General features: G+C 38.2%; 1 protein-coding gene across 1 annotated transcript in view; it reads right to left on the minus strand.

Moving 5' to 3' along the window:
• The window catches only part of CCDC85C (coiled-coil domain containing 85C), a 165,145-nt gene extending 146,210 nt beyond the window's left edge, over positions 1–18,935 (minus strand). Inside the window, exon 1 of the mRNA XM_070931553.1 lies at positions 18,227–18,935. Coding sequence (XP_070787654.1) covers positions 18,227–18,935 — 709 coding nt within the window. The remainder of the gene's footprint in view (positions 1–18,226) is intronic.
• Between the last annotated feature and the right edge of the window lie 7,683 nt (positions 18,936–26,618).

Here is a 26,618-nt window from a genome sequence, read left to right on the forward strand (position 1 = left end):
TTTGTCTTTGTTAAATTCTGTTAAGCATATTTTGCTAACCTATAAAGATTGTTTTGCATTTTCTTTATGTATTCCTTGGCATCAGCTATTCCATCACATTTTGCATAATCTACAACTCTGATAAGTATTCTCTCTGCCTCATCATCCGAGTCATTAATAATATGGAGCAGTGGGGAGCCTATGACTCATTACCTCACTCCACATTGATGAGTGACCATTGATGAAAGCTCTTTGAGAACTATTAATAGCTGTTAAAAGTGTAACAGAAACACTTTTTATTTATACCATTTTAAAATGAAATTAAAAGGATCCATTTTATTCAGTATTTTATTTTCAAACAAGCCCTAACTGGACTTCACTGATCTTGAAAAAACTTCCCAGATATTGCTCAAGATTTGTCCTCTGCTTCTTTTGCCCAGAATAAATATCAGAATTCACTCCACTCCAAGCAGTTCTATTTATCCATAGATGGAAACCAGGGTTATGGCAGGCTGAGGTAACTGGTTTCAGTAACAAGAGTTGGTGGATTAGTTCAGTTTAAAAAATAATACACACTGCCCATATTATGTAAAGTGACATAGACAACATGAATTTTGTCTGGTACATCTGAAGTCCATTATATTCAGATCCACTAAACTGAGATTTTACTGCAATGCTTTTTCGTTTCAAATGCATTGACATCAATGTATCTACCCTCTTTCCCCGAAAATAAGACATCCCCTGATAATAAGCCCAATCGAGCTTTTAAAACACATGCACTAAAATAAGCCCTGAAAATAAGCCCTCCCCGAAAATATTTAAACGCAGAGCTGGAAATAAGGTAAGACGGCAAGAGGAGCCCCATCTTGCTCCACATGCCCCAAAATAATAAGACATCCCCGAAAATAAGGCCAAGCGCTTATTTTTGGGTTCAAAAAAATATAAGACAGGGTCTTATTTTCAGAGAAACACGGTAAGAGTGTGCTGCCACCGTCAGCCCCAGTGAAAATGGTTCAAGAAACTCTTCAGCCTGCAAACATTTGGGAACCTAAATAAACCTTTTGGACCTTGATAGCTCCCAGCAGCTTTTTTCCAGCGTTTATTTAAGCACTTGGCAAAGGAAAAGGCTGTTCTGTAGTTTGGAACTACATAATAACAAATTGGGAAAAGAAGGCCAGCATCAGCTAACATGAAAAGAAGAATTAGGCATAATTTATGAAGAGGCACAGTCCAAATTGCTATAAAATAAAAGGGTGCCTAGTGTCTAGCATCCTTCATCTTATAAATTCTCTTCCCGTAGTCATAGTTCACTTTTTTCTCTGGGATAAATTATTTCTAGGATGCAGTTTTTTTATCCTGTTCTTAGCTGTCTAGCCATTTTCTTTCAAAATGGCTGCTTTTTGAAAGAATTCAATTTTCCTTTTCCCATTCCCTCCCTCCCACCTGAGTTATCCAATTTCCTCAGTTGGGTATTGCAACAAAATATAGCCTGATCAAACCAGAAAGCAAAGTAAGAGGCATATAAGTAAATTACTACATAAGCACCACCTTTAATCACGAGTGATTGGTTCATATAGGCAACCAAATTACTATGGCTACACAGTGGATTCTAAAATGCTGACTGTACCACTCTTGTCAAGCATTGTATTTAGTTCACTCAACCTCAGTGCAATAATGTGGTTGGTGTTGCTATATATGCTAAACTAAATGCAGTTTGCTTGGTTGTGGAATGTTTATTTGTTAAATTTATATCCTACTTTTCTTCCAGTAACTCTAGGCAGCATATACTGCACTCTCTCTGCTAATTTACCCCAAGAATAGCAATATGGTAAGTTCAGCTGATAGGGAGAGGGAGAGAGGCCCAAAGCACCAGTGAGCTTCCCAGGCTGATCATGGGCTTGAACCTGGGATCTCTGCAATCCTAGTGCAAAACTTAAACACTATATCACACTGGTATAGTGACTCCAGTCAGTGTAATCTGAAACCCTGATTCATAGTTAATAACAATCTGTGAAGTCCATCTATATCAGGGATGTCAAACTCAAGGCCCATGGGCCGGATCCAACCCTCAGGGTGCTTAGATCTGGCCCATGGGGCCGCCCTGGAAACAGGGAAGGACCGGGCCTGGTGCCTCTGCTAGGGAAAATGGAGTTTAGGAGGACCATGCGCAGCCCTCCCGAGCTCTGTTTTCTCTGGCAGAGGATTGCAGAAGGCCGTCGCAGCTGAAAGCAGAGCTTGGGATCCTGTTTTCACCACAGGCACCCCGACACGAGTGACATTGAGCTGGCCATGCCCACCCTGGTGATGCCTACCCCAGCCCCCTGAGGTCAAACACAACCCTGATGCAGCCCTCAAACCGAGTTTGACACCCCTGATCTATATAAAGGGAGGTGGGCAAACAAAAATGATTGGATTCAGCTGCTTTTCTCTGAGGAGCTTCCAGCTTTAGCCCATACTATTATAATAAAACAAGCGTGGTTATAAGAGTCATTGTCTGAAATAAGTATTTCAAGATTAAGCTTGTCTTCCATATTAATCGAATAAGATTCTTAGAGAAACTGTATTTACCCCAAGGTTTATACTAGCACAGGGTAATGTGCATGAATGGCAATGTCATTTTGATTATATACTAGCCAGCTTACTGATATATAAATTATAACGGTATTTTAACCAATCTGGAGAACATGGGAAATGTAATATATTCTTTGTTATATCCTGTTGTCTTTTGAAAAATGCAACTCATGCCTGAAACTTGGAATTCAACCTATCCTGTCTCAAAATGTCATCTTCTCCTTGTAGTTAACTTGCTTCAATTCATGAAACACTGGGCTGCCACAAATAGTTATGCGGAGAAGTTCTAATGCATGTGTAACAAACAGAAAAATTGTAAAGCAAGTGCTCCTAGGCACTAGAGCACTAATGTGTCCAGCAAAAAGGAAGTTGACCCATTTCCAAAAATAGATATCTACAGGCAGGAAAAGTAGCATTGTCTCTAAGAATCTGTCTTCCCACTGCTTACTGAATTGTGAAGCACAGGAAAAGGTTAGCTCCCTCTTCTGCATTAACTGCAGGAACAAATTTCTCTACACTGAAATGGAAGCATCATATCTCTAGAGAACTCATTTTGGGGTTAAAACTAAGAGAAATAGTACTTCATCTTTATGTCCAACTTGCAATGACTATTCTCATTTATGAATGGAATGTATCAATTATACACAATTACTGAAATCAAGTCATATTAAGCTTTGATTGACTTAATGATAATTTACTGAATAAACCAAAATTGTCTGGGTCCACACAAGAGATTAAGCAAGCCCAAACTATTAATCTATTAAATGTATAAGAGCATATTAAATATTATTAAATATTTAATGATTCAATTATTTGTACTGTGTTAAATATTATGCTAACATTAATATTATAGCATTAAGATGTAATGCAAACATTCTCAACTTTTTCAGTGCATCTGGAATTTGAAAAGTACATTACAGGTAGTCCTCACTTACCAACTACAATTGGGATTGGCAACTATGTTGCTAAGTGACATGGTTGTAAAGTGAAAAGTCACATGACTTCACCTGACTTATTATAACAGTTCATCAAATCTGACTGCAGTCATTAAGTTAATCACTGCAGATCATTAAATTCAATGTTATGTGACTGTGACTTGCAACTTCCTGCTAGGTCTCCACTGACTTTGCTTGCTGGACACCAACCGTGAAGGTTACAAATTGTGACCATGTGATCAGAGGACACTCTGATCATTGTAAATGTTGTGCCCAAATCTTCATCACATGACTGTGGGGAGGCTGTGACAGCCACAACTTTGAGGAGCAATTATAAGTCTCATTATTCAGTGCCCTTGTAACTTTGAACAAATTATTGTTAAGATAATGAGTTGTAATAAGACTTCAAACATAAATCACATATGTATTCAGGCAACATGAAGTTGTTATTCAAAGACCAGCAGAGGATGTGCCTGTGAAGTCACTAAGAGACAAGTTCAACCTGAAGGAACCTTAATAACTGTACTTAAACCAGAATGGTTTTATCTAGAATTTTCAGCAGCTCCACACAGCATGGTCAATGTTAAGACACAACATGTGTATATTACCATCATGTGTACCTTACCATTATGTGGGGCATCAAATTGTGGGAAGTCTAAATTAATTTTCTTTTTCTTGTATTGGAAGATAAAAGTCCCTGTGGCTCCTCCTCCTCTTTTAGCCAGGTCACGTGGCAGCCCTGGCCACCACTTCTGATCTGCTGACAAAGAAAAACCACTTAAACTTTCTCAGCCTGCATTGACCCTTGGGCTGAAAATGATTAAGCACACCTCTCTAGAAAGTCAGCTGACCCTGACAAACAAACATAAAACAGAAACCTCTCAAGATAAGAGAAATCTCTTATCACAAGACTGCCAAATGCCAGATCCCTCATAAAATTCCACACCACGTAAGAGGTTTACCCATCTATGATCACACCCCACAGGATAAGGAATGAACCTTCCTCTCCTGGACTTCACACTTTCCCAGGGCAGGAACACCTCAATTTGCACAACTAACATACTTCACATCAATGTCCATTACTTCATAATGAAAGCCTGTTGTTACTACAAGTACTATCATCCTCAGGTTTTCTAACTTCATTGTCTGCCTTCCATTGCTATCACAGGTGGGTTTCAGCAAGTTCTGACAGTTCTGGAGAACCGGTAGCGGACATTTTGAGTAGTTCGGAGAACCAGTAGTAAAAATTCTGACTGGCCCCGTCCCCATCTATTCTCTGTCTCCCAAGTCCCAGCTGATCGGGAGGAAATGGGGATTTTGCAGTAACCTTCCCCTGGAGTGGGGTGGGAATGGAGATTTTACAGTATTCTTTCCCTGCCATGCCCACCAAACCACGCCAACCAATCCATGCCACGCCCACCAAGCCACACCCACAGAACCGGTAGTAAAAAAATTTGAAATCCGCCACTGATTGCTATGCTCCATGTTAAACTGTCAGATTAAAAACTACCTTCTTCTTCAAGCAGTCACCTAGCATGCCTAGGTGACTGCTTGAGCTGAGGTGGTGCAGTGGTTAGAGTGCAGTACTACAGCTACTTCAGCCAACTGCTAGTTCAGCAGATCAGCGGATCAAATCTCACCAGCTCAAAGTTGACTCAGCCTTCCATCCTTCCGAGGTAGGTAAAATGAGGACCCAGATTGTTATGGGGCAATACGCTATTTAGTATACTGTCTTTGGTGTAAGCCGCCCAGGGTCCTCGGAGAGTGGGTGGCATAGAAATATGACTAATAAAAATAAATAAATAAATAAATAATAAAAATAAAATTTGTAACCTGACTTGGATTCGAACCCAGAACCTTTTTCTAACATTTGCAAGAACCACATGAACATATATTAACTTGATTCACAATAAATACAAAGCAAAATGTAACATTTACACAAAATATGTATAAAGCACAGTTCGTGTACTTTTTCCTCTTAAGAATTATCTGTATCACATAAAAAATTTAGGTTGCCAAAAAGCAATTGAATAAAGTTGCTCCAAAACTGGGGCTTACTTTCACCCTGCCATTTGGCCATACTAATTGCAAAATATCACAGATGAGCATCAGGATTACAACTCTCCATATCCTGACTCTTGCCACACATCAGAGGAATTCCAGGAAATAACAAGCTGTAAGCCTCACCCTCTTTTCACTCTCATACCTAGCCATTAATACACTATGTAGCTCCATAATTTCAGTTATCCACCTGTATCCACCCTACAGGTATACAAGCAATATAATATCTGGACATTCAGGTTCCAACAAAAGCAACAGATAGACTGACCCAAATTGCAAGTCACCCGTGTTCAGTATTACATAAATTTTCCACAAGAATTCATCAACTATTGCATCAAATTATGGAATCTGATCAGACTTGTATATTATAAGAGGAAAGGATCCTTACATGTTTACAAATTGTAAGTCACAGCACTAACAATGTCATTTTTATCACTGATATCATTTATCCAAATCCCCTCTTTGATAGAACTTTAACAAGTACATGTGATCAATTGGATCATTCTTTTAAGAAATATTTCTTTATCTAAACAGAGAAGCAGAATGACCAAGGGCAAAAAAAAGCAATGGGAATAGGAGCAATTTCTACAGCTGCTTGACTGTAGATGAGTGTCCTCCAGCAGTTGATAGTGGGACCAGTTTTCCCGGCCTCTGAAGGATTAGGGCAGGATTGCTCTACCTGGCTGGTAGTTAAAGGAAAGGCTGATCTACCCAACCTCCGAAGGGCTGGCGCAAGACCAGTCTATTGAACCTCTGGGCAGTAGTGTGGCAGCACTGAAGCAATTCCAAATTTGTCAAATTTCAAACCCACAGAAGTCTTGGGTCCCAGATTTTGGACACATTCTGTAATATAGTCCATTTGAGGTACCTTGTTTCAAAAATTGCTACCCTATGACACACTGTTTCACTCAGTTAAAGGTTACAGACACAAGAGTTTTAGTAGTATATAGAACAATTTTTGCACATAATGACTTTATTGACAAAGAGGAAGAGGGTGGCATGAATGGGGCAAACATGCATCAATTCTTTTTCCTGCAGGGTTTGGTCACAACTCACTTTAATTACCTCCAATTTCCCAGCACATTTAATTAGTCATACCACACTCCCATTTTTCAATCTACCTTTGGCACGCTATATATATATCAAAGTTTCAATCAACAATAATTTTTGTCAATCTATTAAGAACCTTTTGAAATGAAGGAATTTGGTTTCATTGCTGCAATTTGGCCTAGATGACTAATGCTCTAGTAACTTCCAACTGCTCTGCAACTAGGTCACTAATCAACTTGAAGTGAATCGCGCTAATCCATTACTGTTCTTTTCTTTAAAGAGAAAAAATGAGGACACAATCAGAACAACTGATCTTGAGCTTAATGGCCAAAAAGAGACATTATCTGTGTAACTTAGTCACTTCCAGAATGAGAAAGTCATTATAAGCTTAATAATATTATATATAAAGATAGCTTATTAAGTAATGATATAAAATTAGCAATATATCATATTATTATATCAATATGTCATACAATATGTCATACATATGGGAATATGCATAATTTTGTATTTCTTTTATTTTGTCATGTTTATGTAGTGTATATTTGAGGTAGTGACCCTTTGATAGATGTATGCAATGAAATTTCATTTTAATGTAAGCCGATTAGTGTACATTCAAAGTAACAATTAAGTTATTCTAAGTTCTGAGTTTTTAGAGAGGGAGGGAGAGGGAGAGAGAGAGATTGTCACTGAGATGAGTTTACATTTGGATTTAATTCAGTCAAACAATTTCATCCATGGAGTGGGGAAAGCACTGCATTTGGAGTGGTAGGCAGGGGGTAGGGGGGTTCAGCATCAAATTTTCAAAATCTTTCTCTGATCAGAAGATACCCAACCACAATAGTTTGGAGTCATTGTTTACCCTTGATTTTGAACAAAATATTCAGAAACAAAGTGTATTGTCAGGACAAAACCATCAACACATGAAGATTTAATTTAACTGATTTATTGCTAAAAGCCTATGCACAGGAATCTTCTCAACTAACAGTCAGCACCTAGTCACAGATAAGGATTAGATAAGGATAACAGAAATCAAGGGGGACTGGACTTAGTTCGTTTGTGGCTTCTAATGACTCTAAACTGATCCCACTCTTCATCCCTCCTTCTTTGCCAGTCCTACCATATTCCTGCATCGGAGCAAATCCAAGTTCTACATTATTATATCAACTATAACATCTCTTAACAGACATTCAGGTTTTAATTTTAAGAGGCCTCTTTCCAGATCTCTTAAGAGGTAGATGACTACTTAGAAAATCACACCATTTCTTTCAAATTAAACCACTGTCAGAAGAATGAGGAAGTAAAGCAGTCAAACACTGGATATCCTTGTCCCATAAGAGAGAAGTTATTTAATCATATTTGGGGATTTCTTTTAAAATTTTATGAAGCTTTTAAAATGAGAGGAGGTAAATATGCAATATTGGTGCCTGGAGATTATTGAACTATATAATTGTTATCATTCCCAGGTATCATAACCCGTGTTCACCACCAAGTTGAGAAAAGTTGGCTTTGTACTGCTCTATGCTTCTTTCACTGCTTAACAAATCTATGTTTACATTTGTAAATAAGCTTCCCCCTCCCCAACCCGGCCCCATTTTTGCTACAAGAAAGAGCTGATTAGTTATGTATCTAAAAAAAGTATGGATAACTGCCAAGAGTCCCTGGGTTTTGGGCATATGAAATTATAGTTCATTGTATAGTACGACAGAGGTTTAGATTGATTTGGCATTTCTTTACACCTATCCAGACTTTCCCAAGGGCCTGGGCTAAGCAGATGTTATTCTTTTGATGATGTTAAAGATATTGTCAGAGGATGTAAGCTGTTGCAAGTAAAGTTGCCTTTTGCAATTGACTGATGGTGATTTTGTCCCTGCCAGTGGTGTTTTGAGATTGCACCCAAAGTGCCTATCACTATTGCTACTATCTTTGCTTTCTTTTGCCAGTAGTGATTCTACTTCTATTTGCAGGACTTCTATTTTGTATTTTTCTCCAGTACTTTCTCTTCTATTTTGCTGTCTCCAGGTACAGCCACATCCGGACTTTTTCATCTTTCTTATTGACAATAAGAAAGACTTCTTATTGAAGTCTGTAGTGTTATGTGGCAAGTGTTTGCGTGTTTGAATTCTCAAGTCCCAGAGCACCTTAGCTTCTTCATTTTCTATTGCTTTGTCTATTTTGTGTTCCCACCAGTTCATGCTTTCAGGCTGGTGGTATTTCTTGTAGATATTTCAATGCACCATTGTTGCTACTTTGTCATGCTATTGTTTGTAGTCAGCTTGTGCAATCTTCTTGCAGTCGCTAATTAGGTTGTTCACTGTTTCTTCAGCTTCTTTAAAGGGGAAGTATTTGCTATCTCTTGCTGTCTTCTTAATTCTGGCTTTGTATGCATTTATTCTTAAGATTGGTCTTTTGAAGCCAGAATTAGCTTCTCTTAACTCTTTCTTCAACATTCCTGCCCTTAACCATTGTCAGGTCTTGTTATCTGTTTTGCCTGCTTTTTTAATGTACTGACCATTACCTGACTTTGCCTTGCCAGGTTTCCCCTTCATTTAGTCTTTTTTGTAGACCAATTTGGTTTCTCCAGTACTCAGTAAGCCTTCATGGTATACTAGCTTTAGTACATCTGCTTCACAATCTTCTTCCAATGCCCTTTTTACTCCTTCATCTGTCTGGTGTACTTGCAACATTCCCCACCCACTTATGTTCCTTGAGAAGTAGTCTGTCAACATTGCTGCATGGATGAAGGGCATGATTCATTGTCATGATTTTTCTGATCTTCCTAAAAACATCATTATTATGCTCATTAATATATTTAGATAAATCCTACAACAACCTTGTGAGGTATCTGCATTGTATGACCTGGAGAGGCCAGTGCACAAAGTCCACTAACTGATATATGATTTGTTTGTAGTTTAGCACAATATAGAATGCAGCCATGTAGTGTAACTTAGCAGTATACTGAAGAGCAGCCTTATCCATATAGAATAGGAGTGTGATGTGACAACAATTCAACTGTGCTTGTGCAAGCCAGACTTGTGCACAGTGCTAAAAGTCAATTTCAGAATTCAATTTTGGGGCCCTGGGCTCTCTATGAGCTGCTGTGCTCACACCCTGCATCTGAATTGTGGCCACTTTTTCTACAAGATCAAATATTATGAGTCTCTATGTACTCAGCTATTACATTGGATCAAGATGGTAATGAAATGTTTCCAAACAAGAGGATTTAAATAGAAAAATACCTGTTCTCTATTCTAGTTATATCTCCTCCTGATATATCTGGTATATTTAAAAAAAACATATTTTTTTTTGCTTTAATTTATATGCCGCCCTTCTCCGGAGACTCAGGGCGGCTTACAATGCGTTAAGCAAATAGCCTTCATACTTTTGTATATTTATACAAAGTCAGTTTATTGCCCCCACAATCTGGGTCCTCATTTTACCTACCTTTGAAAGGATGGAAGGCTGAGTCAACCTTGAGCCTGGCGAGATTTGAACTTTCAGTAATTGCAAGCAGATTTTAATAACAGTGCTTTAGTCCACTGTACTACCACTGTACTCCTCAACCTGATGTACAAAATATGTATTTAAAATATATTTGAAACCAAAAATGGAATTTAATTGTATGCTTCCATTAACAGAAGCATTTTGTACTTATTGGATGTGAAAGGATTCTCACCCTTCTGCAGCTTCCTATATTTTAAATCTGCTGTTTTGAATCCTAATCCCTTTGAAAGACCAGGAGAGGGGGGGTTGCTTTACAGCAGAGGAGAGAACATTCTAAGTATAAAAAGTTGGATACTAACCAATATATCCAAATAAGTCCTCATCTTACAAACACAATTGGGACTGGAACTTCAACTGGTAAACAATGTAATCATTAAATGAGTAGCATGACCTTTGGGTGGTAGTTGTTGACTGAATCATACAATAGTTAAGCAAATCTGGCTTTGCCCATTGACTTTGCTTGTTATAAGCTCCCTGAGAAGGTTGCAAATAGTGGTCATGTCATCCAGGATGCTGTAACTGTCGTAAATGCATGCCAATCGCCAAAGACCCAAATTTTGATCACATGACCATGGGGAAACTATAACAGCTGTAAGTGACATCACCTTTGGTAAATCCCTTTTTCAGCAGAGTCGTAACTTCGAATGGTCTTAACTCTGTACCACATATGTACCTATTCAAATTTTAATGTTCTACTTTGCTTATTTAAAGAAGAAAATCATACTCTGTTTGGGACACCAACTTTCTAAGACTTTATCTTGAAGGCCTACAAATCTCTGTATATGCCTGTTGGGAAATGGCAGACAGGTCTTCAAAATGTATTCTTTTGTCAACTACTCTGAGAGGATCTTAAAAGAACTGCTACTCACTGCTGTGTCCTCAATGTCAATCAAAGCACTCCTGATAAGAGGAAACATTTGCATATGTATAAATGTATTTTTCCACAATGTACTTAAGATGTTATTGAATACAGATGCTAAAACTGCCACTTCAGAGCACACATGCTGTGTCCATAACAACTTATTTTGAAATCCTATGAATGCCTTTGAAGAGAAATTATTTTAAAAATATCTACCCGATCTTGTTATGCAGAAAAGTCACATAGAATATAGCAAATTATACATCCATTTTAATGTCTGACACTTGACGCTCAGAAAGCAGAGCGTCCAACACTCCTAGAGAAAAGTGGTAAAATATGCTGGCTTACATCCAGATAATTCCTTCCCACACAAGTGGCCAAGAAATAGAAGGATCTATGCTCACACACATGAGCAGATTATAACAAAGCTTAGGGAATCTATTGTCTGCTGTGCAAATTATTCTAATAGTGTGCTGTGATGGAAACAGAGAGCTGATTCACTGAACCCTTTTTAGCAATGAGAAGCAGACATATTTAAGCCATATCACCTAACACTTCACAGACTTCTTAGAGGTAGTATAAAAAGATACAATACAAGAAATATAAATAGATATTGTTCCCATGCAATACGGTGTGTAAAAAAGCTTTGCACCTGAGTCTTAGTCCTCATACGCAGAGAATATTTATTTCTGGTGAAAGATAAAATCTACCTAAGGCAAAACATCCATCCATAAACATCATTCTTAATATCCTGATGAATAAAAAAATAATCTTTGGCACATATTTAGAACACAGAAGTTTGTTTATTCCTGTATGAATGAATGAATAATGCAAAGTTGAAATTTAGCAAAATGTCTTCTTTGAGATAGTCCTTACGTCCATCTAGTTCAGTGCTGAAGTAATTCTCCAGAGTTCTATATGAGAACTAAACTCAAATTCTCAATCACTGAGTTATGGCCTTGAAGACAAGCATTAACTGAAAATAGGAGGGGGGGGAAGGATGTTGTTCAAACTGGTTCTATAATGATACTTGCATCAGATTTCTAGGCAGACTCCCAACCAAACACTAACAAATCCCAAACTTGTTTAGTTTTAGGAAGAATGTTGCCCAAAACATTTCTTACATATTATGACTATGTTCCAACCAAGCTAGCCACTGTATATCTAATGGGATTTGCACACTGATCTCTTTGGCCTTGATTTTTTTTTTTACTTTTTATTCAGTAGCTGTATTTAGTAGGAGACATGGATATGTGTAGACATAGTATGTTGTGATTTCATTTATACCACTTTTTTTCGTTCAGATGTTCAAGGTAGTTCACAAAAGACAGTGATTAATACACATGCATTAATCCACAAACCAGTCCCAGAGTTTTCAACAGCTGCATCAAAATGTTGTATCTGGCAGAGGGAGAACAGCAAAACTCCCTGCAGCTATTCTTTTCTGCCAAAGTGTGGGGCTAGGCTTAGTTTTATTTTATGTTTTACTTTTCTGCTACATCATCTTCAGCCCTCTCTATTGTTCAGACATATTTTAATATGGCTTTTAAAAGGCAGACTATTCAAATAAACATATTAGCAATAAAGAAGTTCATAGGATTGTGCAATAGAGTGGATTCTGAAGCTTCAGTAAAGTGATCCCGGTCCTACTCTGACAAAGGCTACATGGTCTAAATAATATCACATATCTTCAATGTAAAAAAAGCCATCTGAATAGATTCAAATTCTCTTGTATTTTTTTCAAAAATTGTATGGTGTTTTTTTTAAATATTAATATTCACACTAGGACAGGCAGAATACAGATTTGGGAAATCTATTTTGTTATTTTTTAAAAAAATACTCTTTAGTTTAGTATATTAGTAAAATCTTGAAATCCAGTTGTTTAAACCAGATCAATAGAATGGCTTAAGCAATCCAATATAGACCAAGGATTAACACCATAAAAACATGCATGAGCACAGACAGAAGTTGGTAGAAAATCCAAATTCGTAACTGCTTATCCTTTTAGAATTCTTTTTCATCAGCTTAAAGGAAACACACTATCTGTTATCTCTGTTAGACAAAATCAGATAGAAAACTACTATGAGTGACCTTGGGAAGAAAGTTATATGCAGCCAGCATTTGCCGTGCAAAGGGCCAGGCAAGGAATGCTTGATGAGCAACGGGAGCAAAAGACCATGAAGGTCAACTAGGGTGGCAGGGGTCATGAACTGCAGGGGGCAAAAAGGGCATGGATGTAGGGAAATAAGCAGATGGAGGGAGTGGCAGCACCCCTGTAGTCTGATGCGCTCTCGAGCACCTGAAGTTTGATCACATGACTGCGTTGGCACTGTAACAACCATAATTTTGTGGAACGGACAGAAGTTCCTTCACAACTCACTAATGTCACTGTCAGCAGTTATTGAGTCAATGGTCATAAGTCAAGGACTACCTGTCACCCTTTCAATGATAACACAGAATATAGACACATCAAATATAGCAGCCCAATCCAAGCAGTAACTGGGTTCACATATCATACTAAGTCAAAACCAAAAAAAATACACCACAGCAAGCGATATGAACCCGGATCATGCATTCTCCTCAGTGTGTTGGCAATATATAGATTAGCCTTCTATAACCTGGTATCCTCCAGAAAGCTGATTTAGGACAATTTCTTTCTGAATACTACCCCTCCCAGGAAACACAACATCCTAAGGAAATTACACTGATGGTATACCTTCCTTTTCTTTCCTAATGCCAACATTTAATTTTTGCCTTTGCCATCTCAAGAAACAATACAATTGAACAAGAGCTATAGCGCCAAGCAGTTTCTCAACTCCAGAACCATCCAGCTTAACATAGGGTGTGGTGGTTTGATAGCCTACAGGGGTAGCTTAGGCAAGTTACCACAGATGTTTTAGTAACATAAGTATTTTCAGAGAATCTTGCAAAGAATTGCTAATATTTCCACAAAGCAGTTAAGAGTAGATTTATGTAGCGACTCATCACCAACCTAGTTTTTCATTGAAAGAAAGCATACTCTGGTCACTAAGAAATTACACTACTTATATTCCACAAATATCATTGAATAAAGGAAGTCCAGAAAAGAAGTTAGATATGAATGTACAGGTAGGAGAAATTTTCAAAAAGTATTTTCTTGAGGCCTCATATAAATAAATATCATCAAGAGTCAACAAGCCAGTCTTGTTGAATTAGTTGGGTAAATTCAAATAACTTTAATTTGGTAAATTTAGTCAAAGTGGTTTTCTCAGTAACAATATAGAATTGGTTTATTCCAGCATTCTTAGTTTAGCCTGCAGCCTTGAGATTCTTTATGAAATCCAGAACTAGTTTAAATCCTGCTTTTTGAGATCACCCAAGGTCAGTTAGGTGTTGCCACCTGTATTCGGCTATGAGAGAATATGTAAATCTAGCCTTCAGGTGCATTCAGATTGCCCTTTATTGTTGTAAACATACATGAGTTAATGGTAGATGTGTTATTACATGCAGGACCTGGAAGTGGAAGAACAGATGCCAGAAATCTTTACTGATGCTAAGTAACAGCATTGTTCTTTCAAGTTTAACTTTTGTTAAGGTACTTTCAGTAAGCCATTTTGTTTACATATTCACCTTTTCCCACTCACAAATTAAGTCACCCTGAAATCATATACCATTTCATCCAAGAAATCCCTTCTTCATGCTTATACATGCTTCACTATGGAATTTTTGGCATTTTCTGAGCTTGGTTGTTGCTTAGAGATGTTTCATTATCCAAATAAGTAATATCACCTGTGTCACTGATGATGTTACCTAGTTGGGTATTGAAATTCTTGCAAACAATCAAGCTCAGAAAGCACAGTTCAGCCCTGAGCTACATATATTTCTTTTTACTGGATGCATGCTTTACCTTTGAAACTCTCCACAATTTCTATTTTAAAAATAATGAAGCAGAGACAAATCTCTGTCATTTGACCATTTCCACTAATAACTCATAGCTCTTCCAGAAATATCCAGTAATCCCAGTAATTCAAGTGATCACAGTTGCTTGCCTCAATCTTGTCAAGCATAATTTGTTATAATCCATCATCTGTTTGTATCACATGCCCAAATAATACTGATGCTTGCTCAGAGACTTATTGATTTGTTATTTATTCTCACACTTTGTGTTATCTTAATTCAAGAAAGATCTCTGAAGGAAGAAAAACTGGTTATACACATTTTACTTTAGTGAAATATTTTCCATTAAAGTCCTTCTTAATTTCTGTATGAAAGTTAATATTAAGATCAACATGATTAATTAAGTATTGCTCTTGTCTTGACCATTTCTTCCCATCATCTGGTGAGGACATATTCCATCTTTCTTATATAAGTACTTACTGTATTTACTATTCATTTTGGCTACATCTTCTACCATACCTCTGACACAGATCTTAATAATGTTGAAATGTGTAATCAGAGCTTCAGGGTATAGAATACTTTAGGGACAAACTTCATTTTCCTCCCCAATTACCAGATTAAAATCCATTGACTTTAGAGTTAAAGGTATAGAATGCAAATGTATTCAATAATGATATCTACCAACAAAGGATAAGTAAACTGCTGGAGCAAACAACCTTTCCTGCTGGAGGGTCATAGCTGCAGACTAAAGACAGTTACTATCATCCTGGTCAAACCATCCAGTTTAAGACATTGGAGGCACTTTAAACAAGCTTATTGTAAACCAGCATAGGAAAACATATGGGAAGTTTTTCATTCTAAATTACCCATACAGGTAGTCTTTGGGTTACAATGGCAACTGGGACTAGGATTGTCATTACTAAGCAATGAGGTCATAAAACATCATATATATGACCACATTGCTTAGCAACAGCAACCCCAGCAGTCCTGGTTGCCCTTATAACTCCAAGATATGCAGGTTATTAAAAAGGAATCCCAGTTTAAGAAGCACCAGGGTGCCACGGGAGGCTAGTGTGGTGCCGCAAGGAATGGGTTAGGCTAGAAGATGCACTGGCAGGGCCGGCATAGGCCACAGATGAATCAAGGGAGGCCAGGCGGAGAGGCTTACTGTGGGTAGGGGATGCTGCAGGTGTAATTAGGTTTACTGACATCATACTATTGGATCACAGTGAAAAATCTGCAAATATTTAATAGGAGGGTGAAACAGATATCTTGGTTTGCACAAGGGAATTCCTTGCTACATTTCAACGTATTATTCCTGTAACATTAATATGTTGTGTTTTTTTTGATATTTTCTATTTCAGTTGTTTTTTGGTGGTAATTATCTGATTCAATTGTCTTTAAAAAGTTATTATTAGTAGATGCTTTTTACTTTTTAAGTCTGTCGGTTGAATGCAAATCAAATGTAATTCTCTTGCAAATGTATAGAATTTTGAAATGCAAATGTAATTCTGAATTATATAGCAAAAATTTCAAATGGTTATAAATTAATTGAGTGTAGGACACTGCAGAAAAAATACTTTCTTACAATGGAAAAATGATGTCACCCCACCTATGCAATCTTTGACTGATAATACATTTGACCCTCTGCTTATCAACTAGCTTTCTATTGATGTAATGGAAAGACTGATCAATATTAGTATGTGGTCAAAGTTTAATGCTATTTTTAAAAAACTGAGCTACTTACATACTTTTTATACTTTATGTTCTCTTTCATTTTTTAAACCTTTATTTCTGAGTCTTAATATAAAAACATAAGTAAGATATACTGAGAATTGCCTCCGAATGCTAAACCATGATACAGCATTGCCTGGAAATAAAATTAATGGGATTTTATTTCCAAAGAAATGGAGCAAAAGGTCAGGTTTTTTATTTAATGAATCTAATACTAAGCCACACACAAGGATCAATCCTTGATGTAATCCTTAAATCCATTTAAAAACTCTAACCAAGAGCCTAAAAATATGAAATCATGTAGTTGCCCCCAAGAAATCAATCTCTGCACACAAAGTCCAGAAAAAAATGTCAGGGATACACTATTTCTGTGGAAGCCTCACTCCATGAAAACTCAGTGGTTTGGACATTAAGATATGAACAAATTTCAAAAGATTGTGGGTGAAATTTTAAAAAATGGAATTCTGGCTTGTTATTCAATATGCCCAATACAAATCGCATGTCATATGCCCACATACCTACTACTGCCTATTATTAAGTTATTAGCTCAAAGGCCTCCAGCAACATGGTACAGATAAAATACAGAGAAATATATAAAATAAGTAGAACATTTTGGAAATCAGTTCAGTCTCTAAAAATAGAGACCCTAAAAGTATTTAAATACATTCATTATTGAACAACCTGATAACTGCAGCATCAAATTTTAAAACACAGAAGATAAATTCATATCACACAAAAATGCCAACAATTTTAACATTAATATTATTCAGAGGTACTCATCCTGCTAAATATTGAATTCTAAAGCCAATAAGAAAAGCCCAATCTGTGTTTCTTTAGACCACAAACAATTCATTTATTAATCTAGTAATTGAAAGGTCGAACACAAAAATGCCTTCACATAAAAGATGTAGTTAAAAGCATTTGGCAGTGATGTGAATAAGGATCACTAGGTGGAACAATAATGTTTTACAGCCAACCAAGGGAAAATTACTTTTGATTAAAATCCAGAATGCCATCACCTGAGCCCCAGCAGGTCAGTTCTCACTGCTACTCTGTACTCATCTCCACCAAGTGGAGCTACTTCCCATGGCATCTTCTGTCCCAAAGTACATCTATGCAAGGTAACAAATTAAAATTGGCAAGATCTCAGGACAAGGTAACTTGTTTTGCAGTTGATAATACCTTAACAATGCAACATCAGAGTTTAGGTTGTCTAAATGTTTATGGTAAAAACAAGTCCATATTAGAAACAGGAAGAGGAAGAAGTCTTAAATGAAAGGTCAATACTATTTCACAAAGATACATCCGCTGTGAATTCAATTAAATGGGCTAGTAAAAACACAGGTTAGATTAAACCCTGCACTTGTGTTAATTAAACAGGACTATATATTATCAGAAGTAGGTAGCTATGGGGTAGATTTTCATATAAGCATGCATAAAACAGGTGAAGCAAGATCCATTCTTTTACCATAAAAATGCAGGTTTTTTTAACAGACAAAAAAGTATGAAGAAAACTTTTACCTGCAAGGCAAAGATGTACAAGTTTTGAATAAAGTCAAACTTCCACTGATGGGTCAACCTCAGCAAGAAAGATGTCTGGAAGCCAATTTACTCTTTATACAGAAACAAAATGCATGAATTAGAAACCAGGACTTACCATTGAGACCATTTGGGATGCTCCGGTGGTGAAGAGGAGCAGAAAGATCATCCATAGATCTCCGGATGGCTCCAGCTTTGTTTTCAACAACTTTGTGATGGTGAAGGAGATGATGGTGGTGATCTGGACTTCCTGCACTGCCAGCGCTGGATGTACTACTCCCATCTCCAACATCCCTGGTTCCAGAACCTCCATTGAGGTTGGTGAGACTAGCTTGGCTATCTATGGAGCTTCGGGAGCCTGCTCCATTCCTCTCTTCATCCAGCATTAGCACAATTTCCTTCAGCTCAACATTTTCTCTCAAAAGGGATTCTTGCTTGGCTTCTAATTCTTTCAGCTTCTGCTGGTACATTCCAACTTCCTTCCACATTACACCTGCAGTGTGTCTCCCAAACCTCTGCCATTCCCTGGACAGCTTTTTCCCCTTTTGCCTGTCATCATCCAAGAAACAGCAGAGCTCCCTCAGTTCCTGGTTATCATCCTGCAGCTTCTGATTAACTTCTTTCAATCCCCTGATCTCGTGCAGGTGAACTTGGAGTCTTCTGTTCACATCTTTCATCAAGTTGCTGTGCTCCACCATCAAGTTCATTTTTTCATTCTCTACTTTCTTCAGCTTTTTCACCAATTCTTCCTTGTTCCATCTCAACAGATCTTCTTCTGTCATTTTGGTCAGGTCTTCCTTTGAACCTTCCACAGAATTTTTTGACATTTTTATATTCTACTTCCTCTTTGGAAGGAGAGGAGACACAAACTGTTCTTTTCAAGGAATATATTTTAAATATTCTGCAAGTTCAATATTCACAGCAACATTGTGGAATGTGATTTTGTATTTTTAAAATCCTACAATTCTTCAGAGAGCACAAGAACACAAAAAACTGTAAATCCACTCATTTCTGTAAAATGTTTTCTCTGCCTTACAACTCCCATGCCTAAATAAAATAAAAATGAAAAAGAATGAGCACCCGGAGCTTCATATATATATATATATTTAAAGCCTTTCAAAAGTGAAGCAAGTCAACTTACCCAAGGCTAACACAGCCGCAGCAACAAGAATAGAATCTGTTAGCTTAAAAATCAACCTGCTTGGGTTCAGTATCCACGCCGCGTAGATTTCCAACAGATAAAAGCTATATGAGGCTGAGAAACGGTCAGGTTCCAAGCTTAAATGACCCAACCCCTCCGTCTGCAGCAAATTAGAGTTGAAAAGAATAAAAGAAAATGCAATTTTTAAAAAACCGATCCCTTCCTCCGCTTTTTTTTTAATGCTTTTAGTTCTAAGACAGCCCTCCGGATGATGTCAGTCTCTTTGTAAAACTGCATTTAAATTTTCAGAACAACCATCGGAAAGGAACTGAGAAAGCTTAGAACAAGGCATCGCCTATTATTTCAAGCCAGAGGGAGGGAGGGAGGAAGACGGGAAAGGACATTCCAGGATGAGAATCTGCAATACACCTTGGAGAAGCAACGCGAAGAATAAAGGCAAGGACCTAAAATAAGAGAGAAATCCAATAAGCACAGCGGCTTATCTTCGCGTACCGCTCCACTCGATCCTCCGGCACACTGCTCGGTTTTATGGGAGGGAGGGGATTAGCGGATTGGGCTCCTCCTCCTGACTCCTGATTGGCCAATCAGATGGTCCGGGCTCGGTTCTTCTCCCTGCCCGAGCCTGGCGCGTTCAGGTTGCATTTCATTTTCCGCCTTGGGTCGGGTTACGAGGAGAAGCGATAATTTCTCCCCGAACCAATGAGCGGGCGGCAAGGGCGCATTTCAAAAAAGCAGGTACAAAGGCAAAGGTAGAGCGCCGTGCCTCTCTTAAAGGGGCCGCGATCTCTTTTCCACTTCTGCCTGGAACGAGAGCCCTCCGTGAAACCACCCCGCATCCCTCCCTTGCCTGCGACTCCCCCCCCCAAAAGTCAGCTTCTTATTTTAGGAAGGGACGTTTGGACGAGAGGATTCAGAGCTGGGGGGGGGCGGAAATAACGAGTTGCCCTGCAGAGCCCAAAAGGGCCGTCGGGTCTACGTTTTCTTTGATGTTAAAGGCCTCCCCACCCTTCGATTAAATGGCATTTTTCCCCCTCGTCTTTCTGCCCGGGTGAGCCACGGGCTCCATTTTGAGGACGACGACGACGACGAACGCGTGAAGGAAATAGTTCGATGGCTCGCTCGACCCTGCCTTCGTCACGAGCGGGAGAAACGTTTGGGAAGGCCGCGGGGGGGGTGGGCAACGTTTGGGGTTCCCGAGAAAAGCCCCACGGAGCGCTCCCCTGGGCGAGAGCCGTGAAAACCCTTTGCGAACTGACAGGAGGAGGAGGCGCTTTCAAGTGGCTCTTCGGTGGGCGGTAAACGATCTGGGTTGAAGAACTCCTGGCCACCCCGAGAGGGCGACGAGGAGAAACCGGGAGCCTGGTAGCTGCACTCTTAGGCCGAAGCGACTCGGAACTTGTGGGGATTGGGGATTCCTCTGGAAAACCCCGCCAGAACTCAGGAGGTTATTTTGGGCGAACTAATGTGGAAGGCGAGGCTGATGTGAGGTAGAAAGAAGGGGGCTTTTTTTGGTTTGGACTAAAAAATGGGTTTATTTATACCTGGGGGTGGAGGGGAGAGAACCTAACCATTGAAGCCCCTTTATAATTAGTTACCTTGTGCAGAGCCCAGCGAAAAGTAAACCATGGTTTAGTTCAGGGATCTGCAACCATAAACACTCAAAGAGCCATTTGGACCCATTTCCCACAGAAAAGAAAACACTGGGAGTCACAAAACCCTTCCCGTGCCTGACTATTTCTTGAGCGGCCACAAAACTAGCATAAGTACTTGAATTAAACGTTCTGTTTTCTTCTGAAACTTTTCTTTTCTTGGATTTATCCATGGTTGGCCTACCAGGGATTGAAATGCTCAATAAATCGCATTCCGGCGGGTGTCACACATTGGTGTGACGCATATTTTGAGTGACAAGGAGCCGCAGCAGAGGGGTGAAGGAGCCACATGCAGCTCCAGAACCACAGGTTGCTGATCCCTGATTTAGTTAATCATAGTGGAGTTCCTTGTATCAGCAACAGCTTTGTAAAATGCCGTGAACTCAGACCACCACCACACCACCTTCAGTCGCCTCCGATTCTCAAAGACCGCCTGGACAAAATCCCTGCAGTTCCTTGGTAGGTTTTTCCAGAAGTGGTTTGCCATTGCCTCTTTCCTAGGGCTGAGAGAAGGTGACTGGCCCAAGGTCACCCTTGCTGGCTTTGTGGCTAAAGCAGGACTAGAGCTCATGGTCTTCAGGTTTCTAGCCTGATGCTTTGACCATTACACCAACCTGGGTGTCATGAATGTAATGTTCTTTCAAATAACAGAAGGTTGGCAATGTTACTGACCTACTGGAGGCATTGGGGGTTTGGAGAGATTATCACAGGTACTGACACAAAGTAGATTGCAATTGACTATTTCCGAAAGGGCTGTCGCTGACAAAAGTCAATCAGAGAATAAAGATCTACCAGAAGGCAAACTGGCCCTTGTTCCCTGCCTACCCACTCATGATAGTTCTGTATTTACTATCGAATTAAAATGGCCCTGTTTTTAGGCATAGGGCAGCCTTCCAAACAATGCATTTCTAAGAATGCCTTTGGGGCCTATTTGGATCAGCAATTTTGCACAATAAAGACATTGCTGGGGGTGCTGTGCTTTGGTTTGCAACATGTGCTTTGGTTTGCAGCAGGTTCTTGTACCTTTATTTTAATTAACATATTTAATTAACATATTTTAAAGTATAATAAAATGATAGGGAAAGCCTGGCAAACATCAGAAGTATTCACAAGTATGTTTGTTGCTGTAAGTGTCAAATTGCCAATCCTGTTCTAGTTAAGCTCCTCCAACTGATGCTGTCCACATATTATACAGTTTTCATACAACCACTAAGCAACAAATTAGCAATATTTTAGCCTAGTATGTGGTCCAAGTTTGTAGTTACTGGTTCAGCGTGCCACACAAATCCAGAAAATCGCTCCATTACATGAATGGATAACTCTCTTGGACTTCAGTTCCCATTATATGATATGCCCTTGTTGGCTGTTCCAGTTAAGGCTGATGGGTGTTGTAGTTCACAAATATTTAGGTTACCTGAATGGTTTGATCTTGTATATTTACACAACACAATCCGAAGTTTTGTAATCACAAAATTGGTGGTTTCATAACTCTGAAGCCAGTGTGTGTTAAGATTAATATTATTAAGATTAAGGAATGATTCAAGAAGTTTCTTAATTCAACTTTTACCCAATACTATTATTCAAGGGGAAAATTAAATTCTTTACAAATAGTTGTCAATGTATAAATATTTGTTTAATGGCCATTCAAAATTATAATGGCACTGAAAAAAGTGACTTATGTTTTTCAACTTATGCAGCATCCCCATATTAACATGATCACAATTCAGATGCTTGACAACTAGCATGTATTTATGTTGGTTACAGTGACGGGGTCATGTGATCACCTTTTTGTCACCTACTGACAAGCAAAGTCAATAGGGAAGCCAGATTCACTTAACAACTACAGTGATTCACTTAACTGTGGCAAGAAAGGTTGAAAAAGGCAACATTCATTTAACAACTGTCTTGCTTAGCAATGGAAATTTTGAACTCAGTTGTGGGTGTAAGTACAGGAGTATCTATATAGTTTATTTCTGAGTAAATATGTTTAATATTACATATAGGAAAAGAAGAGGCAGAGCAGGGGGCGGAGTCAAGAGAGAAATCAGCCTGGAGTCATTATGTTCCTGCAAGCAGTCCAAGTCCAGCTTTACATGACAGGCTGAGCCTAGGCGTTGGAAGAGATCTAAGTCTAGTCCACCTTGAATGCCTTCTTATTCCTGCTTGTTTCCCTTGACTGTTAATAGGTCAGATTCTTATAGAGAGCTTAAGTTTGCAATAAATCTTTATACTAATTTGAACTGCCTGAATCTCCTGATTACCCAGCACTTGACATCAGCCCCCTCTTAAATTCTGTTAATACTCTTCTAGCACTAAATTAGTGTATAAAATGTGCATAAGATGAGCAGTAAAATCAGCTTAACTGGAACCTAGAATAGTTCTAATTCTTGCACCTGACATTACACTACAGAATTTTAGAATCTATATAAAATCTTGGATTTTATTTATTTGGAAAGTTGAACCAATTTTTTTAATTAGAGCACACAAAACTATAATTTAAAATTTAAACTTAGGAAATTAAAACAGGAGCTGGTATGCGTAGATAGTAAAGCAGCAAGAAATAATTATTTAAACAATTTAAAAGTTCAATTATGGTATTGTAATATTAGCATATTAAAAGGTTTGGAAGATTTTAATTATTACTGAGCTGTCTATGTATGATGGTAATACCTTATTATAGAGAGGTAGGTCATGCAGGGTTTTCAGTCTTTAGTCTTTTTTTAAATATAAAAGTGATTATACAGTATATCGACAAACATTATTTTCCATATATATACTGATTTCTTTTGTTTCACTCTAATTTTTTAATCTAACAAGCTTTACAGATTTTTTAAGTGAAAATACCATGAAAAGAAACAGTGGGATAAAGTGCAAATGTTCCAAGCATTGTGCCTCAACTATTCCATCTTTAGCTCTCTGGAAAAATCTGTTTTCTGTCTTTGAAAATACCAATCAAAAATAATCTGGACACATCTCTAAAGAATAGAAGACATGTATGTCATTTAAAGACAACAGAATTCTTGTAAGTGGGATGCATGGTTATGATAAATGCGTGCATCCTGTTTCTACAGCTAGCTAACAAAGCCAATTCCTGCCCTGTCTCAAAGGAAATTGCTTTCTTCTGTGCTAATTTGTGACAGGGAAATAAGGCTGTTAATAAACAATAGATCAAGCATCACATTTAGCCAGGGGACTTTCATCAAGCTGTGAATGTAAGATTTTTAATGTGCATACCACACTAAGCTTTTTATACCCACCTAATACAGCATCAATGCCTATAAAATTCGCTATATTTAAGAAGACATTTTTTTCTTCTCTGCTAATGGGAAACAATTTTACTGAGTAATACTTAATATGACAAGATTTATGGAAAGCTCACAAGGCTGGATTTTCTTTGCAGGTGATTATTATTTTCAGGATTATGAATTAAACTATACCTACTCTTTTTATGTATGATCGTCCATACAAAAATTAGCACAGAAAAAAGCATTTTTTAGGATTGTATGAAAATTGTATGCAATTTTCCTACACTGGTTTTAAGATAATTTCTAACATCTTCCTTGCTAACCTACCATAAGTATTTATGAAGCTAGTAGGCCTTAGAAAAAATAACTTTTCTGAGGTGTACTCATAGTTAATTATTATTAATTATTGTAAATAATAATTATTAATAATTATTGTAAATAATTAATTACAGAATTAAATAATTGAACAAACCCAGATAAACTAAAAATACAAACTGAGAAAAAAGAATCTGTTTTTATACTTAATAGACAGCCCCTCTAAGAGTCTTCTCCAGAAAATACCCAGTCCAGCAATAAGGCAACTTCTCAAGTTCCCAGCTCAGTTCTAGAATGAGTCCAGCACAAATGCACGAAGCTGGAGCAGTCCACAAGGCAAGGCAACACCAAGGTCCACTGTCAGGGGTCTAGAGAACAGGATTCAAGGCAAAGGCAGGTCCAAGAGTCGAGTCATGAATCCAGGGTCTAAAATCAGAGTGTCAGGGAGAGGAAGCTCAACTAAGTGACTGGCAAATGCTAGGCAACAAAATGGATGTGTTGTTCCCAACATCATTTCCATCCTCCTGCTGTGTTAAATAGCACCTGGTGTAGCCCATCGAGAGGCAAAACTGCCACTTCACAAGTAGCTGGGCTGATCTCCATTGCTCCAGTCTGTTCTCCACCCTGCATGCTCACAATGGGTGGAGGAGGCAGTTCCTCCTCCTTGTTGGCCAACTGCAGCTGCAGGCTCTCTACATCCAAAGCTTCAGGGCTGTCCTACAGCTGTTTCTCAACTGACCCATGCTAAGGTGGCTGCTGGTCCGATTGCTCTCTGTGCACCTGCTCCACCGCACTCGGACTCATCACTCCCTGTTTGGAGCCACTGGCCGCCTCCGGACATGTGGCCACCTCCGCGGTGCGTGCCTGGGACTGGCTTATCTTCCCGCAAGCTGGTATCTGGAGAGGGGTCCAGGGAAGCATCAGAGGAGGCCATCACATCCTCATTCCTTTTTCCAAAATAGATCTCATATTTCTGACAATCATTCCATGATATCTAATATCACATTTCAAACATCACATTTATTTGCCATTTGTAAATTTTAGGATAATGTCTGGCAAACTTTAAACTTTGATTTTTCTGGTAGCTTATTGATAAGCTTTTATACATGCTTCTCATTCCCCCCCTGTGAAGTAGACATAATAGCTACATTGTTGACATATAGTAATGCTGGAATTGCACAATCAGCTAAAATAGGTGATGGACTAAAACAGGAAGCTCTTGGATTATTGGATTTAAATACAAATTAAACAGTAATGGACTTAATATGTAAACTTGTCTTACATCTCTATAAGTTGAGATCGCTTTAGATAAATGATCCTAAGGTGTACATCTTATTCTCTGGTAGATATTTGAGTAAAGTGGCTGAATAAGAAAAAGCAGCATTTTTCTATAGAAGACTACCTCAGACTGTCCCAGTCTCTTATTAAGATAAAATCTGTCTTAAAATCATCAAAAGTTGCAAACAGGGAATGTTGAGCCTAGAACATTTTTCTGACAGAGTACCACACAACAATCTAATGCTGGTTTTTTCCCTCTAAATCCACCCTCTTCTTCAGCAATGATATTTCCATTTTGTAGTCAATACACTAATTTTAGATAAAGAAATCTGGTATAAACTTTATTATGTTTAATAAACTTAGACTTATAATTTGTATGGTCAAATGTATTTCTTTTATTTCTGTGTAAAATGGGAATTGGCCTGGGTTAATATGTGTGAATAAAGTGGCCAAAATTGGTATAAATTGGATAAAATCACCTCTAGATGTTAATTTGGCTATAAGATCTTTAGCCTCAGTTATGAATACTGATGGCCATGTGTGAGCTCATAATGAGAGGGAATCAGAGAGATTACAGCAGATTCCCTTTTAAATATTTTATAGAAATAATCCTCCCATTTATCTGCAGATATTTGTGTGATAGGGCTAAAATGTCTATCTGTAAGGAAACAACTGATTAAGCGCTAAAACCAAGTGGTAGAATTCTCTGTTCATAAGTGATATTCAGGGGTATATTAACATTGATAAGTGGAAGCAATCTAGCAGTGATCTATATTTTGTACAACTTTTTGATGAACCAACTTTGGATACTAGTTATAAAACAAAAATTGAAATAAGTCTCATCAATTATTGTTTTAGAAT

This window comes from Pituophis catenifer, unplaced genomic scaffold (assembly GCF_029215685.1).
Source record: "Pituophis catenifer annectens isolate HBS135680 unplaced genomic scaffold, rPitCat1.0.hap2 SCAF_1, whole genome shotgun sequence".
NCBI classification, from domain to species: domain Eukaryota; kingdom Metazoa; phylum Chordata; class Lepidosauria; order Squamata; family Colubridae; genus Pituophis; species Pituophis catenifer.